The 20,306-nt window shown below is 30.8% G+C and overlaps 1 protein-coding gene across 9 annotated transcripts in view; it reads left to right on the top strand.

Moving 5' to 3' along the window:
- The window catches only part of LOC126769338 (apoptosis-stimulating of p53 protein 1), a 256,568-nt gene that overhangs the window by 192,210 nt on the left and 44,052 nt on the right, over nt 1-20,306 (top strand). For all 9 annotated transcript variants that reach the window (XM_050488027.1, XM_050488024.1, XM_050488025.1 and 6 more), the window contains one exon: nt 16,888-17,034. In XM_050488027.1, coding sequence (XP_050343984.1) covers nt 16,888-17,034 — 147 coding nt within the window. The remainder of the gene's footprint in view (nt 1-16,887; nt 17,035-20,306) is intronic.

Here is a 20,306-nt window from a genome sequence, read left to right as displayed (position 1 = left end):
CAATAAAAATTATTTAAAAGAAAGCAATAAACCACTCTCGCATTTAAAATTTTACCAAACATTAAAAAAAAACTATCTTTAATGTGTTTTAACATTGGAACTAATTGTGGACACATCTTCCGTGGTAAATGAAATCGGCGTGAGATAACCTACATGTGTTGGGAAGAATTCTAAGGCTTGTATTTATCCTCTTCTCAACTGCCCGGTCGATTAAGAATTAATCTTCTTGTAACGATAACCCAATTATTAAAAGAATTTAAATTATATTTCCGCAAATAAAAAACATAATAATAAAAAAATGTGTATATTTTTATTATTGCTTTGAATTTTTTTTATTCGGTTTATAGTGCAAGAATATATAATAATTTGGTAGATTAGCATCCTCGACATCAACACTCTTCAGCTAGTAAGCTGATTGAAGGTAAACTTATAATATTAATCGTAAGTTCTTAAACTAATCGTAACTTCGTAAAGTCAATACATCCTTACTAGAGCATGATTTTCGTTTCTATAATAAGATTTCTCAGATAATTTTAACTTGTCGTATCAATAGATTAAACTCTCATTAAAAAAAGTTAATAAACAAGTTTACTTCAATAATCAGTATAAACGATAAAAAAGCGTGCAGTTATTATTCGTTGATTTTCATAGAAGATAAATAATAATTAAATTTGTGTTTAATGAACACATATATATATCTAAGTAATTTAATTATAAATAAATAAGCTAAAGATAATGATGATTAGTACATATTTCTATTACGATTGCAAAAACCACACACGTGTATACGAAAAATTATTTAATAAAACATTAATAATACACAACTGACCTTCTTTCTGTCCTAACGTCCGAAATTTCATAATTAATGATATTAGGCTGCAAATAAAATATGAGGGAGGCCGTAGATAGTTTAAAATTCAATTCCCATCGTAACGGGCTCATTTTGAACTTACGCACCAATATAGGATACATTAACATTTTAATTAATACTGAGGTACTTAATTTACCTTCATGGATTGTTTACTTAATATCAGCGTTGTGAAAAAAAAAATACCGTTCCGCCAACGGGTGAGCGTAAACAGAGGGAATATTGTTTGTTTTCATATTATTATTTGTTAAATATTTTTGTTAATATATACTCTTCATTTAAATACACTAATATTTAATTTTATCGACTTATACTTACACTAGGTACAATATTTTTGTCCAATCAACATATTGTATAGTATTATTGAATATTCAAAAATATTTTTATCGTATTTAACGGATAATAAAAAATAAATTCATTCTGAAGTTTTTTAAAAATCCCTAAAAGATAATCGGATAAATTTCCGCGGGAGATAATTTCGGTCCCGGGCGTATCCCGATTTACGCTGAATTTCAATATTCTGCTGAACCGACAACAATACTGAGCTTTAATTTTCCTAAACAACTCTCTTATCGCTAAACAATAAATCTAACGGCTTATCCTCCTTACTAATGTCTGTCTGTGGATTTAATTTATTGTTTATATTAACATTTACAGCTAAAACCTTTTTAATTAAAATGTAATAGAAAGAAAAATTCTTTCCAAAATTGTGAAAATTTAAAATAATTCCATTAGATAAGAAGAATTTAGCTATCACAACTTAAGTATAGCATTATTTACCTACCTTTACGAAGTCAAGGAATATTTACAGTTCGTTATTATTTTACAGGATTTTTGGGTAAAAAAATGTATTATACAATTGTATCTTCCTCGTGAATCTCCGTCTATTGATGCAAACAGTGTGTTTAGTCGTTCAGTAGTTTTTCAGTTAATCGCGTTCATATAGAGAGCGGCGGGACTTTGCTTTATAATATTATGTAGTGATAAATTAAAATTATTGATCAGAACAGTTTCACAGTTTTTAATATGATTTCTTGCACTGGTACGTGTCTCTTACAAACTCACAATTAATTTTATAAATTAAGTTAACATATAACATAGATAAACAAATACGAAAAAAATAGATTTTATAATAAGCAAGACTACTAATATTGTAAGTCCAAAACATTTTATAATTAGTTGTATTTAGGGAATAGGCTTAGCTATAACTATAATTGTTGTTTACAGATGTAGGTGCTTTAATATCTCGCAAACATACACTTGCTTGCTAATGAGAACCGTGCCTCTATTAGCTTTACGCACAATAACAAGAATAGCTACCGACCCAATAAATTTAACGCTTTGGCTTATATATCACCCCGAACTTATTAAGGCTTGTTGTTTAATAAGGCTGTATTTCTATCAGCCTCAGAATATAGGTATAAAGAGTTTGCTTTTAAAATTTTCTATAAATTATATACCGTTAACGTCCAATAAGTTTTGTGAACAAATTATTTTGAATATGTAAGAAGTATACTGTATATTTTAAGGAGGCATAGGCCTAATGAGGTAACGTGCGCTCATTTTTTTACGCTAAATCATACCATTATGCGTCAAAGGTCTGAAGATATTTCCCACAAAAAGCAGTGAGTCATAAATTGCTCCGTAGTCACCGTATTAAGGTTTCTGTAATTGCAAGCAACAATGGGCTTTATTTTGACTGCTACGTTCGCCTAGACACGAAAGGCGGTTTCGATGCTATTTATTTTCTGGACAAAATAAGTGTATTCATTTCCCTTGTTACGAATTGCGCTCACATCGTCTCGAATACGCTTGGGTCTAAGTGCAGAAAAGTGTCTGTTTCCAGACAAGGTCAAAGAATAACCGCGTTGGTTTTCAGCTGCCACTTTTTATCGACTTCCATAAAGCTCTGACGTGACTTTAATTTTTAAATCTAGGCTTTAGTGTCTTTTATTCAAAATTCCCTCTGTGCGACACTTGACTTTTTCACAAGCCGTCTAAGCCAGCTAAGACAAAAGGGGAAGTAATAATGTCAACCGAAAGAATAGGGGTAGAACAAAACAGGGTGAAGAGGTGAGCCAGGGATAGACTATTGTTACCTCCGCGCCCTCAGTAGACACAAGGTATACATACGGTCGTCATTTACAAAAATGAACTTTTTGACGTATATCAAGAAATTTTTAAATGCATAGCTACAACTATACTAATATAGTTGAAATGGAGTGGTTTTTATAAAATTTTGTTCGACATTCAAATAACAACTAAAAACAATTAATACATAGTAAAGACACAACTTATAATTTCAAATGTTGCATGTAATTTTGTTTGAAATTGAAATTACCAAAACCGGTTATGTCCAAGCATAACCTTCAACTTCTTAGATAATCTGCAAATGAGTTTATTGTGATCCGATAACTTGTAAGTTGTTCTGAACTTTCAAATATTAAGGCCTTTTTGCCGGATTAATTTTGAGAGTAATGAGGGTTAATGTTTAAACACAATTCAATACACGTTAAAAATATCCTACATTTTTTTTCTGTAAATATTGGTTGATTTTTTAATTTAAATTTGTTAATATGAATACTTTAGAAGTTTCTTTAATTTATATCAAAGTCATAATGAACACTTTAGCAATAAAATTGTAGCATTTAAGTGACATAGAAATGCTATAACAGTATTTCGGTCAAGGCAAGTTGTATGGAGCGATTACATACAGAGCGAGGTTATAGCGCGCGATAAAGACTTGTTATTTCTTCGTTTTATGTTCAAATTACAAAAGAATGTTAGGATTTTTCGAAAGCTTTTGTAGGCTAGATTTTGGTACTGCATTGCCGGTATCATTTAAAATATTCACTAATCCCTTGGCTTGCCCTATTTATAAATCATGTAACGGCAACCTGTACCGGTATCATCAGATTTTGGAACTAGTCAAGGCAATTTATACCCTATCCCTTTTTACTTAAAGATATATTTGACGCTTTACAATATTTTATTTTATCTCGCTTAAAATATAGGCACATGAGGGTTACAATAAAGTCTATTATCATTAATTGTTTATATATTAATAAATTTAAAATTGTGTTTTCATTTATAATTTACACACCAAATATAAAATAATAATTATTAAATTTCAATAATGGCTTTTAATTTAACAGGTACATATTTTACAAATAATAAATTAAATTTTAACGTGGTATCCGTTACGCTCCAATTGTTTTTTTACTCAGTCATTATTGTCGATAATGACAATAATGACTGAGTAGCGGGTTACATGGTATCGATTTGTTCCCTAAAAGAAAAGGAAGTAAGGTAGAGTGCCCGGGTTCCTTTTGGACTCAGAGACGATATAACCTACTTTTGTGGTTATATATATGTGGTTTACTATTTTACATTGCTACAATACAACTGCACATTTTAATGCTATGTTAATAAAATAATAAATCATTTTTATGGAGTAAAGTAATTGTAGGAATATCATAGGAAGTTATTTCTATGTAATTAATTTGTTGGTTACATTACACAGAATGTCTTTAAATAGAATCCAGATAATTATGGAAACTAAATTTTAATCAAATGTCGCAAGCTCAAAACCGGAAAAGACTTACAGCGCTTCCATGCTTTCACTTAATTTTTGTTTATAATTCATCTCGTGCTCAGTAGTGAAGGAAGCTAGCGTAAATAAACCTGCGTCTGTTAGATGAACTGCCGCTTATTATATGCAAAACTATTATAAGACGTGTTATAAGTGAACTAGTAATAAGTACATAATATTTAGAATATTGCAATAAAAAATATGAAAAAACACTCATTGCGACAAAAAACTTTTCACATAACATACCATATTTGTAGTGGTAAGTGGCTTCTTACCACTAGCCGAGATGGCCTAGTGGTAAGAACGCGTGGGTTCACCGGGCAAGTACCACTAAATTTTCATGTGCTTAATTTCTGATTATAATTCATCTTGTGTTTGACGGTGAAGGAAAACATCTTGAGGAAACCTGCATGTGTGTAATTTGACTGAAATTCTGCCAGATGTGTATTCCACCAACTCGCATTGGAGCAGTGTGATGGAATAAGCTCCAAACCTTCTCCTCAAAAAGGGAGACGACGCCTTAGCCCAACAGTGGGACATTCGCAGGCTGTTACTGTTACTATATATAACATGACATGCTCTATGTCGAATTTCACATAAAAATATTGGAATATAGAAAAAGAAATTCTTTATATTGTTAGTTAAATTTTTACAATACCGCATCTACCGTCCACAAGTACTACAATATAGACTCAATATACGTATTGATTTCCTAATAACTTGTCCCACCCTTACGTGTACTTATTAAGGGTATGGATTACGTCAGTGAGGCTTGGCTAGTGTATAAATCTTTCATTCTGTTTGCCTTCTCATTATTTATTTTGTAAAATTGGTATTTTCGTATCCTTTTCACATTAATTGAAATTTATATTTTATCCAGAGTGAGAAATTATTTTGTTAATATCACATTAGTATATATAATTTACTACATCAACATTGCTTTTGTGTTATTTTTAACAATGAAAATAAAATAAATAAAACATTTCCAAATAGTTATTTAGGATGGCTATTTAAAAGTTACCTAAATCTATGACCATTATTTTTTATGTCTATCTGTCTATTTGCCTCATAACGGGTAAAAATTATAAATGCAAAAAATTCGATTATGTCATATGAAATACACCTTTATTCGAAAGTACATTTTAGAATTTATTTCATCATAATCGGTCTATCTAAAGTTACAAATAGTTCTCGTTTACATACAAGTGCCTTTATCTCATATGTAATGAAAATTTGACGCGGGTAGAACCTTGGGTTACTGCTATTGAATATAATACGGAGGTTTTATATAATTATATTGTTTATTAATATTAAATATGTTAGTAACTTTTAAAATCTACTTGTTGTGTATGGTACATATGTAAAAACATATGTGAATTTACCGTGGTAAAACTTTAATTGTTGTTGTTGTTATAACGAATTCATTAAAACAAGATAAGTTTATCATATCCAACTTGGATTGGATATGATGTCTATAAACCTGGTATTAGGCGTGATTAGAAGTTTTCTGTTGTCAGCTAAAGTACAATTTATAACTTAATGTCTTGAAATTAAGACTAATTTTTCAAATATAATCTAAATATTTTCCTCCACATTTTTGGGTATTACATATGGCATGCCCCTAAGAAAACTAATTGTTAAAGTTTGTTCCGTCGTCACGCAATATGCTGCTATAAATATTCATTACATTTTATCGTAGTAAGATTTTTTTAATTTATTTTTGTATTTATACTTTATAGTACACCACAAAGCAAAAATTACTATGTGAATAAACAATTCTTAAAATAGACTTAATCTACATTTATAATAAATAACTATATATTCTGGTTTTATTTCTAGATTCCTAAGTCAAATCTCGGCCTTTCAATAATTAATAGGCTATTCCGTCAAGCAATTCTCAATAGTAGTTATCTCACTGGTATTAAGAAGTTGGCTGTATTACACTCGCTTGCCTGACCAAGTATGTACGTCTCCGGTCATGCTGGACCGTGTGTGTGTCTGAATAGAAAGTGCACATGTATTTTTACACACACACACACTTATGAATAAATTCATCTAGATTTTAGAATAATCACTCTTAAAGATTCGCTTCCGTGATCACTTTTCAGTTAGAAACACTATTATTCACGTTTTTATACATGTCACAGTTGATTTAGGCTAGATTAACTCCAGGTCGAACCAATAAAAAGTTATTGGGTTTTTCTATCGAAAATTCTCAATAGCAGCCCGGAGTCTGGAAGTTGGAAGTGTGTACACTCCCGTTCCTCAGGCACGTAAAGCAGTTGGTCCTGCACCTGAACTCTTTCTGGTCGTGTCGGATTATGAGAGTGCAGGAATAGTGAGTGCGCCTGTATTTGCGCACATTTGTGGTATATTATGTTGGCTAATCTCCATTGAGATTGGCCGCCGTGGCCGATATCACGGGCTAATTGTGAGCACCGTTAGTTTATAATAAACCAATGAAATTGTATCGTGAAGAAAAATCGTATACCGAGCATTCGATTTATAAGAAAGCAGCTATAAATTCGATAGTTAAAGCTATATTTGTTTTAATTTAACTAAAATTGACTTGTTCTATCGTAAATTCTATGTTCCGTTTTTTTTATAAGTATTTCCCCATATAAGTATTCTATTTTAGATTTATACGTATTATGTTAAGTACTTAATTGAGTTTTCTTGACTGCTCTAGTACATTAAGGAATTGAAGGTAGGCTACCACATTCCTCCACTCCAGTTCGACGTACCCACATATTTTGAATTCCTTCGTAAACATGGTGGTCTATACATTTTTAATTCGTTTCAGAATACAAGAGGAATTTGAAGCAAGTAATTAAGGACTACGTATAATGAAAGCAATGAAGTGTTCTATCAATTTGAGCAGCAATTTTTTGAGCAAAAATTTTTACATGCGTGTTTAGGGCAAATTTCACCACACAAAATATTATCATATTTCTGGAGATGTTGATCATTTAAAATTAAAAAAGGAACATTACCTTTAATGTTTAAATATGATTCTAAATATGAATTCAAAATTTTATATAGAACTAAAATGAGAAAGAGAACCATTTATATTTACGTTCGCGGCTTATTATAAAATATAACTTCATTATTGTAAAGATGAGCTTTGATAATAGTCACAATAAGAGTTATTTCGATATTTTAAAAGAAAGTAAGAAATAATTTTTATCTGATCATTCATTTTTTGACGTTTAGAGATATTTATGAGGTTGTATTTTATCTCGCGTGTCAGCGCTATTCACTACAGCAGTAAATATATGGAATTAAATATAGAATAAGAAAAAGCGTTTTTGAAATATGTAAATCCGGAGTAAAAATCGTTTAAAATAATATTTGACTAAATTTGAAGTCGAGATGGCCCAGTGGTAAGAACGCGTGAATCTTAACCGATGAACGTGGGTTCAAACTCGGGCGAGCACCTCCGAATTTACATGTGCTTAATTTCTGTTTATAATTCATCTCGTGCTTTTCGGTGAAGGAAAACATCGTGAGGAAACCTGCATGTGTCTAATTTCATCGAAATTCTGCCACATGTGTATTCTACCAACCCGCACTGGAGCAGCGTGGTGGAATAAGCTCCAAACCTTCTCCTCAAAAAAGGGAGAGGAGGCCTTAGCCCAGCAGTGGGATATTTACAGGCTGTTACTGTACTGACCAAATTTCCTTATATTTATCAAATAATTTATTTTATCACACAAATGCGTGAATATAACAACGAAAAAAATCACTTAAACACTCATTAGCGCTATTAAACATTAAACCATCTTGGGTTTGTAATGACTATTTTACTAAATTAATATTTACTCTTTTATAGGGATTTTACATTTTATTTTATTCACTATTTACAATGAAATTTTGTATATTTTATTCTACAAATTTTTATCATCTAATTTTGTTTTCGACCATTACGCGTTGTCTATTTATTATTATGTTGTAAGCGGTAAAACTAAAGCGGAATATGTAAAATGTCTGCGAGATTTATTATAGAATCGAATACCCTTTGCCAGAATATTCTGTGTCGATTCACGAATACGGTACTTCTATCTTCGTTTTCTTTTCCTTCTTCATCCGGCCTTTTCCAATTTTATTATTATAAATACAAATTTTTCATCAATATGCTGTCAAACTAATTCAGAATATATTAGAGTATTTTCCCGTGAGCTCGATTTACATAAATTCCAATAAACCAATGAGCCTTCCTACATTGTGATTTTCACGCTTTGTGTTTTCATCTCTTGTGTTGTTGAATCAAGAAAAGATATTGAAAATTTTATGTATTTATTGTCAATATCTTTTATAGGAAATGATTCATACATTATAATAATAAAAAAATATATAATTTATATAAGCAGGTTATAAGAATCATCATTATAGAAAGTACCTTAATTATTAATTATTTAATTCTTAATATCTTTTATATTATCAGAAAATGTACTCAAAATGGTACTTTTAAGAACTTTAATATGACGTGTTTAAAAATATTTATTGTGGCTATGTTACCACATAAATATATAAATATACGATTACGAGAGATATAAGACTAGTTAAATCCCTTCAAAGTTTATTTAACTTCTATTGAAAGTATAAATTAGATGAAGTATTTAATAAAGGCCAAACCCAAAACGTTTAAACTTCAAATTTCAATTTCCGATCATTTATTAACAGGTGCCATGAGGAACTGTCGTCTACATTTTCAACAAATTTATCAAAAGTTTCATTAAATATTTAACTTTTAAACAACTATTTGTAGTTTCTCAAGTCTCTTTCTTCAGAAAATGGGATTATGTAATAACTATTCCGGCTATTTATATATTGAATATTCTTAACTTTTGAATCTGAACTTGCTCACTTCATTTGTTCTCTGTATCTCTCTGGATGTACACCACTCTCATTTTGACGGTAGTTTAATGCGGCCATTTAATTACGGTCAGTATATATATTAAGCCGAGATGGCCTAGTGGTAAGAACGCGTGAATCTTAACCGATGATCGTGGGTTCAAACCCGGGCAAGCACCACTGAATTTTCATGTGCTTAATTTGTGTTTATAATTCATCTCATGCTTAACGGTGAAGGAAAACATCGTGAAGAAACCTGCATGTGTCTAATTCCATTGAAATTCTGCCACATGTGTATTCTACCAACCCGCATTGGAGCAGCGTGGTGGAATAAGCTCCAAACCTTCTCCTCAAAAGGGAGAGGAGGCCTTAGCCCAGCATTGGGACATTAACAGGCTGTTACTGTTACTGTATATATATTATGTTAAGAATACTCAATATATTTAACTTGGTATTTGAGTTACTAGTGTTATTGCTTACGCGTCAATTTTTATCAAAAAAATTATAATTCTTTATAATATAATTGGTAAAATAAAAAAAAAATAGTAACTACATTATCAAACACATTGTAAGCGATGAGATTATGATGCATCTTATCTCACATGAGGAATCGATCTCTTAAGATTAGTCTACGAAGAGATTTAGGAAGACAAAAACAAAGACCCAAAATGGTCGAAGTGCATTCGTGATATGCGGGCGTCGATAAGATAAATGCCATTTCAGACTCAAAAGGGGTTTAGGGTGAAAGTATAGGTAAAAGCTATTTAGACGAATAATAACAAAGATAACTTACATATTATTATTCATAAACCATTTCGTCACTGAACGTATAAATTTTAGGTAATGTGTTTCGATTTGAGGTTAAATGAAAAACAATTAAAAGTATAAACTTGACTAGAATAATGAAAAACTACACGTTTGCTATAAAAATATTATTCTCTCTTGACTTCTATTGGTCAATACTTCCATTCGAATAAGAGGGACTTAATGAAATCTAAATAGAATTATCAAATCATTTATCAAATTAATTTGATATCGAGTTGTACTGAGTGGCACCGACCACTAAGATCGTTCCCAAGTGAATTAAACTCTAAAGCGTCAGTTTTACTCCGAGCGAGTAATTAATTTGTGTTAGTTCTCAGTACCTTTGAAGCGCTACTTGCCACGAAAGTGGTTAGGAATTCACAACTATTCTATAAACATATGGAATGGCTAGTAATTGACCTTAAAACTTGTCAAACTCAAATGACCCGGCGTTTGCAGTTTAATGACGGAACTTTATTTGCACTGAAATGAAATTTTTGTAAAGTAAATTTTAAGATTTATTCAAGCAATATATTGTTATTATTTATGTTAGTGGTTAGATTGCGAATGAACACAATAAGACTATTGATTGCATTACCCGGTGGTAAGGTCTTCTAGGTGGGTACCGCCTGTTCATCAATTATTCTACCGCTAAACATCAGTACTTGGTCGCTCTTGCTACTTTATAGTTTGAAGGATGAGTTAGCTTGCGTGATTACAAGAACATGGGATGAAGAAGAGAATAGATCTTAATTTTTTTTGCAATGTTTATTGTTTGCAGTTACGTCACATGACATCATGGGTTATGTATATTTACGGGATGGAGTAAAATGATGCTTATATTTCTTGCAATGGCTGTATTGTCAATGTCTATAGATAAGGGTTAAAAATTAAATTAATTAATTAACTAAAAAAAAATAAAGTATACAAACCCATGAATCATCAGATTGTTGTAAAGTTACAAGAAACGTTATATTTTTTTCAAGTTATGTCAAGTCTGTGCCTCAAAATGAATTACATAAGTACAAAACGTAAATTAAAATATGAACATAACAATGAATATACGCGACATATATATTTTTAAATTAATTTTATTCGCTTAATAGTCGTACACTTCTGAAAGTTGAACTTGAGATAAATATCTCGAGGTGTCACTAATTTGTGGATTCAGGATTACGCAAGTAATGTCGCTTTGTTTTGTGCAAATACGACAATTAGCAATGTAATCTCGGATGCGAATAACTATATTACAGTTAGATATAATATAGATTCTAAAAAACATACAAAAAACAGTTCTTAAAAAGATTAATGATTGAAAATCATAAAAAAAATTGTACTGACTCGCCCATCTTAAATTATATTTATTATTATTATTATTTATTTAAAATAAGGCAACATATTTATGAATTTAATAAAAAAATCATGATTTCGAAAATATAAAAATACATAATATATATAGATATTATATATAAATACTAGGCTATAAAACTATTAATAGAATGTAGAATGCTTTACTAGAATGAGAGAATAAATAGCATAGTGAATACTTTTTTATTTGCATGTTTGTGAATAGAATTTTTGTACGGACTTTTCTTACAAAGTTCTCCGCAATAAAACCTCATTACAAGATTCCTAAGTGTTAATGAGATGCTTTAAACAAAATTAACATTTTCTCAGCTGGGCGTAAAATAGTAATCATTGAATTTAATCAGCGCAAGATAAACTTCGAGTGACAAAAGCTATTATTATTTTAACTTCTATTAAACTTTAATGGTAAAGCTTAAAATTATTTTAATTATGAATAATGTTGAAAATCGGCTGTAAATTATTTTTAAACAATACATTATGCAACATTTCAGGTGATTGTGAACATGATAGAATGTCGTCGTGCAATCATTTATGTGTCGTCATGATGCCAATGTGCTGGTTGGTGATGACGAGATCGAGAGTAAATATTAATGAGATGAGATTAAAAACGAAATCACACGAATCAGCTATCTGTCACAAGAGCAAAAATGTTACGTCACATGGGAACTGTCGTTGCGTCATCGGTACCAACATGAAAAAGTTATTTAACATTTTCAATAATTGTTAAATAACTGTGTAATAATTTTGTTCTAAAATTTATATATGTTTTTTTTATTTAAACTAAAAAAGTTATAAAAATTATGTATGTACATATGTTCTTTATGTGCAAAGACCTCATAAAGTCGCATCGATAAGCAGTGTACGATATTTTTGTATTCACATGCAAAATATTGTCGCATGTGAAACTGTAATTCAAAGGCGGCGCCGCGCCTGCATTATTTTGTCGTTAACCTATTTCTGTCTCTATATACGTACCTTTACAAGGTATTTTCACGTGTGACCTTTTCTTCGCGATGTCTGTTTGTGATTTCTAAATTGAACCTTAACTTGGTGTTATACTTTCGTGAGAATTTTTAAATGAGACGTTAAATTGATAAGCCAATACCAAAAATAAATTAAAACTATATATTTTTTTTTATTTTTTAAATATAATATATAAACAATATAATCTTACTGGATTGTTTAATTAGTACTAATTTCGTTTAAAATTAATTTCAATTATTTTCAACATTAACAGCCTTAGTTATAAACGTTGCTTAAGCAATTAGACACACACACAAACACATTTCTTTTTTTCTGTCATTATTGATTTAACTTCCAAAAAAAGAAAATACAGAATTGTTAAACCACGTTAAACTAAAAACCCGCTGAAGTTTATAAGTAAGGTCGTCATTTATTAAATGATTAGAGGTGGTAAATTGTTTGCCAAATCATTTGTTTGTATTAAATGTATAAATTTCCAAAATTTCATGTTATTTAAGCGCTCATTACTCACGGCATACCACGTGGTGTGAAAAATTCTCGACTTTCACATATTTGTGTTCCCATATCCTTGCCAATACGTTAACCCGGACGGACGCTATCAACAAGTGTCAAGACTTACATTCAGCCGCTTAATTCTTCCGTTATGGCGCCGAACATTTTTTTCGGACCCAATAGAACAGATCACTAAGGAAATTTATTATGTACGAATGCGTTGGTTTTGTCTTACATGGAATCTTGAAGTTTTGTTTTCGTCGTTTATATATTTATTTCATTAGTACTTGTGTATTTTTGACGAGATTAATTTTTAATCGCTGGTAATATATAATGGTAGCATTGGTAAATTTTATAACAAAACATTTCGATTAAATCTTCTGTTTTCGATTAAAATAGTGAAATATCTATTAGCGTACCTTAGGAGTAAGACAGAGTCGTATGCCGTGATGGAAAACGGCATGAAGCTGTCTTCCGTCGTAATGCCTGTGTCGTGTGCGTGGATATAAGAAAGAACATTTAATCCATCAAGGCAATTCTGTTTTTATTTATTTTACTCTATATTCATTTATTTGTAAAAAAAATTAATAATTAATTTTAATATTTCCTATCAGCTCTCCCGTGAGCGACACATCTTTTATGAAGTCAATATATTCGTTTAAATGAAAGCACAATTGTAAACGACATGAGGCTCTTCGTAATTTAGTCCGCGACCCGTACTTTTCCGTAATGTGTACTTTATGCCAAATGTTATTACTCCCGGTTCAGTAGGTTGGTCGTAACAAGGTAATAAGCTGACACATAATTACTTTCGTATTTATATGATTAGTCTCATGTTTCGTTTGATTTAATTAGATTTTTCAAATTGTATCAACAGAAAGTTCGATAAGCACAAATTGAATTGTAATTAATTTATATGTTAATAATAAATTGCATTTAAAAAAAATACATAACAATAGTTTACCGGTTATCTCAGAGTTACACTCATATTTTCAGCGCGTACAAATCCGCTACGAATGTGGGTTACGTGAAAAGACAGAGTGAAATATTTGAAATCATACATCACTAAAGTGCAGAGAGTAGGTGGGACATATATTTTAGTATTACCAACTATTTGTCACGGATTTTTGTATTAAACAGAAACATGCGATGAAATTTTGATGACGTATGTGATTGGTACATTTAAGATGTATTTTTTTTAAATAGGTACGTGAAGGGCAATGTGCCATCTGATGGTACGTGGTCAACACCACCCATAGATATTTGCGCTGTAAGAAATATTAACTGTTTTTAAAACGCCAATGTGCCGCCAAATTTAAGAACTAAGATGCTATGTTCCTTGTTCCTATAATTAGCTTACTTACCCTTCAAAACAAAACATAAAAATACAAAGTATTAATATTTCGCGGTAGGTAATACCAGATGGGGATCTGGGCAGGCCTGCGAAAAGCCCTGCCTAAAGTAAAGAGTCGCATGATGAGTACATCGCTACTAGATACTAGAATACTCTGCAAGAATTAATAAATCTCTTACAACATATGTAAAGAAATGTAAATTACGATATTATCTATGACGTCACATGATTACGTGAATCGTGAACGTCATGTGATCGAATAAACATTCCTCACATCGTCACCCCTTGTGCTTGTAATTATACTAGTTAATTAAACCTTCAAACGGAACACAAGACAGTGTAGTTATGTTTGGCGGTTAGAGATATAAACTAGGCTTTAAATTAACAATGTAACTTAAGATGTTACATTACATTACACTGGTTATGATGACATGATGACAACTGGCTCACTTATGTTTATAAAAAATCATATAATTTTATAAGGAATTTGGGGTCATCTAACAGAATTATTTTAAATGTAGTTCAAAATTGTTTCTTATTAGCTCTTATTAATCGTCATAATACAGTCGTACAAATAGAAAGAAACGTAGCAGTTACTCTTATTCACCAATTAAATTAGAAAGTAACGTTAATTAATAAATTAATAGAATTAAATTTATATACATCTTATTTTTGAAACGAGGTGATTAAAGCAAATTTATTCACAGATAAGTTTGCCTAAAGCACAAAAGTTCATATATATAGATAACTAATATGTAGGTATAGTATTTAAAAACATTTCTCTTATGGAATATTCTGCTTAAATCTGTCAGATTTACGGCAACATAATCCCCAAATGCAGTAGTAAATTCACAATGACTGATCCTATTTTATTGATAAGTTTAATTAAATGGAGAGAGTTTCGCTAGTACGACGTCCCCTTTGATGCAAAACTTAAACAAAGTAAAAATAAATAGCACTTTTTATTAATTTAAATAAAATCAGTAACATCCTGTAAATGTCCCACTGCTGGGCTAAGGCCTCCTCTCCCTTTTTGAGGTGAAGGTTTGGAGCTTACTCCACCACGCTGCTCCAATTCGGGTTGGTGGAATACACATGTGGCAGAATTTCGATGAAATTAGACACATGCAGGTTTCCTCACGATGTTTTCCTTCACCGAAAAGCACGAGATGAATTATAACAGAAATTAAGCACATGAAAATTCAGAGGTGCTTGCCCGGGTTTGAACCCACGTTCATCGGTTAAGATTCACGCGTTCTTACCACTGGGCCATACTCAACTTCCCAAATAAATTCAAGTAATATAAAATCACTTTTAAAACAAAATTGACAGTTAACGTTTACTGTGTGAAACTTTCTGGGTTAATAAACGCATATAGACGTCATAACAGTTACTTAGCTATTCTGTCAAGTGTGCCGTCCCCGAAAGTATTAATTGCCAGACATCGATATCATCATTCAACAACGTTGCACTATAAATTCGTAAATGAAAACAGAATGGAAATAAAATGTGACATAATAATTTTACACTCTTGCGCTAAGAGGCTCCAGATGGAGCATAATATGTGTTGTGGGTTCGGTAACACAAATTAAACAGTCAGACCTCGATAAGTATGGCCTATAAAATTTCAGTAATGATAAAATTCGCGATTACAATTATAGACATTAATTGCACTGACCACTGATTTTAAGTATGTGCTTACTATCACACAGTCTCCTCTTTATATAGTACTATAGTTTAATCGCCTTAGTTTATATGTAAAACAATATATATTCTATATGCGGTCTTATGCCGTGCATCTGATTTTGATAAATTTAGTACTACTGTAGTTTACAGTTGCAAGGTTTCAGGCTTAGTAACATATTATCATCGTACAAAGGTGGCGACCGAGAGGTTTCGGAATAGTAACAAAAAAGGCATTGTATGTTTTTTTTTTAAACGAGACTTCATTGTTAAACTTATTATCAAAGTATGCGTAAGTTGCGTCACTAGCCTCAGGTAGTCTTACATCATACTAGAAAGAGTTTTTATTGCTTTTTGTGTTAAATATAAAAATAAGAATTATATGAACGTACTAATTTTATACAATCTTCATTCATATTATGTTCATTATTAATTTTAAATTTCCCTCCTTATATAACGCAATGTGGTTTGTTTTGAGTTTAATTATTTTATCGATAATTATTAAAGAGCAAACAAAAATTTTTTTGTTCAAGTGTTATTATTTATTCATTAATTAACATTCAATAGGCTGCTACTAATTTAAGTTTTGTTGGATACAAAATATACTTTTTTATTTTCCTAACCGTTATTTTTATACGTTTATTCTAAGACTAATAAAATATAATTGCTATATAAGGAACTTACGGCTATTGATATATATATATATATATATAGCCGTAAGTTCTATAGTTATATATATATACATATGAAACAATATGGCACGATATCAATAGTTTTGAAATCATAAATCTTCTTAATTTAAATTTAACGGCTTTGTTAATAATTGCTTTTATATATAATTAAGTACAATATTAGTATTGATTCTAAATGTAATATTTTTGTCCATAGTTGGGGGAAGGGGTGGAGTTGACGCTGGGTGAACTTCGGGCGATGGCGCTCCGACAGCAACAGCAAATTGACACCCAGCATCAACTGCTCTGCGCTAAGGAGCAGCGGCTGCGCTATTTGAAGCAGCAGGAGGCTCGGCAGCATCAGGTAATCCTATTTTGAAATTATTAAGTTTATTTATTTTAATTATTTAATACATTTCTGCAAATATTTAAAGCTTAATAACATGTATAAATTGAGCTTTTGACAACTTTATTTTTATATTATACTTCAATAAAAAAACAGGTTATAATACTATCATAATAATTAGCAAATGTTATCAATAGAATGAAGAAGATAAATTGTTATTAATTGTATAATTAATATATTGGTCGGGGTTAATGACCAGTCGGGGTTAATGAAAAAAAAAAAAGCCGAGATGGCCCAGTGGTTCGAACGCGTGAATCTTAACCGATGATCGTGGGTTCAAACCCGGGCAAGCACCACTGAATTTTCATGTGCTTAATTTGTGTTTATAATTCATCTCGTGCTTGACGGTGAAGGAAAACATCGTGAGGAAACCTGCATGTGTCTAATTTCATTGAAATCCGGCCACATGTGTATTCTACCAACCCGCATTGGAGCAGCGTGGTAGAATAAGCTCCAAAACCTTCTCCTCAAAAGGGAGAGGAGGCCTTAGCCCAGCAGTGGGACATTAACAGGCTGTTACTGTAATGACCAGTCTATTCGACCAGAGTTAGGTCGGGAGAGTTAAACTTATTAGGTCGGTTCGTCAAGAAATTTTGTGTCAACTTGGAGGTTCGAAATTGACCGTGTTTCGGAAAGTAAGTGAATCCGTCGTTTCTGGTTCTCAATTATCTTTAGTTGTGTTGCCTTCCCTATGGACTGTGAGAACGAGGAAATAAAGAGTTGCACAAGTGTCACACACACAGTGTTTGCCATCAAGTTTGTACTATATCATATTATGCGTAGTTGGCTAGACTCCTTTAAGAATGGCTGCCGTGGCTGTTATCAGTCATTATGAAGACGAGATGCTAAACTTTACAGCCCATAATCAATATTATTTCTGTTATAAATAAAAGCATACCTAATTTGAATGAGATAATTTATATTTATAAAATGCTTGTTTCAAAAAACGAATGTCATAGTCAAGACAAAATCTCGTAACAAAGATTTATTTTTAAAATATAATTGACGACGTTTGTTTTTTGTATTACCGTTATATGAATATGATAATGAACCTTTCTTCTGTTGCTGCTGCATGTTTCCATACTTACCTACGTTATCTGGCATTTGGAATGTGCAATTTAAAATAAGAACAAATGCGATTTTCCCATTCTGCAAGAGTTATTGATTTAAGAAGATTTTGACGGAACATGGTTAATAATATTCGCCGAATTCAATTTTCGAATTTTCCCAGTTTCAATATCATTCAAATCAGATTATCTCCACGTGCGTGGAAAGTATTTGTCATATGACTGTCGAATAACAATGTAAAGACTTTTAATGTTTTAGCCACATGAAATTATAATAAAACCATACGTTTTTCCAGTAAGTAAAGATTAAAACATTTATAAATTCATCTTGATATCGTTTATTTCCATGAAAATATACAGACTCTGAGAAAAGGCTTTCCTATTAATATAAATTGGGAATTATTAATTTCAAAAACAACGAAATTGTAGCAGTATTCATATTATAAACTGCTTTATATAATTTAAAAATTATATAGAAGCTTCATATATTCATCTTTATTTAACAACCAACAAGGATTTCAATGATTACTCTTTTCAATAAGAAAAATATAGATATTATTTGTTTAAAAAAAAATGTTATTATATTATATTTCTGGTTTTACAGCACATTAAAATTTGTCGACTTTTAAAACAAGCACCAAAGATAACATTTTGACGCGTTTGTTCTCAATAGCTCTTCAGGTAAACGAGCTTTCTTGAGATGTAAAAGTCGCAAGTTTGAATATAACCTCGATTTTTATTCGATATAATCGGCTTGTACCAATTTAACAGTTTAAATGAAATAAAGGATCTCTTATTATATTTAAATTAAAATAATAATAATAATATATTTTATTATACTACTAGCATACATTCATTAAGGCTTTATGTCAAGCGTTGAATGACTCAAAACTACTCATATAAAATGGATTATCTTAAGTTATTATGCTATTAGAGAATGTTACCCTGCCCTTAACATTTATGCATTGTTGATGAGATTACTTCGTTCCTTACCGTGACTCAAAAATTCTCAGCCGTTGGTTTCCGGCTTTAAATTATTTATTTTCTCCTTAGCCCATACAAAATGAAGAAGGCTCTGAATTCGGCTACATTTTTGATGATTAAGTTTACGCTAGTTATTCAACCCTTAAAATGGCTTAAGTATAGATTTATGATAATTTCCAAACGCATTTGTTTTTTCTATTTTTTTTATTTACTATTTTTGGGCTATTAATCCCAAATCGGTCATCATTTATATTTTCGCTTTTTACATTTGTATCGATCCTTAATCTGTTACGCAAATTTCAAATACTTTTTTACAGCAAATAGGTTCGAAGAATTGTGACAGACAGACACAAAAGTGATCCATTTTTGTATTGGATGAATATGATAGTGTAAAAAAATGTGACCATCACGATAAGCCCGTCAGTAGCGAAACAACGACATTATTGTATTATTTATAATTGAAGTAATTATTTATAATTAAAGTCAATTTAATAGATACCTTAATTCAAATACTAAAATGTACAAAATTAAAATGCCAAAATATCAAAATACAGACCAGCGTTAATATGAACGTGTTACACGTTATGCAAATCAAAAAGGATTTGTATTTTCCCTTCCAATTCAATTTGATTCACAATTTTTAATTCTCGTATCTAGCAGCAAAAAATGCGTCTAAATTAAAAACCCGTATAACATTCTCTCCGTAATATCAAAGCTTGATGGAGTGTTGTAGGGAATCTTTTCAAATGAGGCTTTTCTGTAGAGACATTAATATGTTTTAACTTTACTCGTGCGCTTCATTTTGCAGTCACGTGACTAATGAAACACGTCGAAAGCTGTTGTTTATTTTATATAAATGGAATAGATGAAATCGAGACGTAGGAAGTAATTAAGTATGTTTTAATATTACTTATATTATTAATGTGAATTTATATTTGTCTATGAATCGTGAATGATGAATTACATTGCCGTGCTGCTGTGTGTGCTGTGTTTGTCCAGGTTTCATGGAAGCTTATGTCAAATTTTATTAAGATTTGTTCAGTGCCTTAGTCGTAATGAAAAATAATAAACCAATAGACAAAATGACTCGCATTTATGATATTAGTATACAATGATATGCTATTGTGTTATATTATTTATTTGTTTTAAAAAAATATTTTGTTTCTAAATTTTTTCCAT

The sequence above is a fragment of the Nymphalis io genome, chromosome 7 (assembly GCF_905147045.1).
Source record: "Nymphalis io chromosome 7, ilAglIoxx1.1, whole genome shotgun sequence".
Taxonomy (NCBI): domain Eukaryota; kingdom Metazoa; phylum Arthropoda; class Insecta; order Lepidoptera; family Nymphalidae; genus Nymphalis; species Nymphalis io.
The sequence above is the reverse complement of the archived record's forward strand: the minus strand, read 5'-3'. Positions and strand labels throughout refer to the sequence as shown.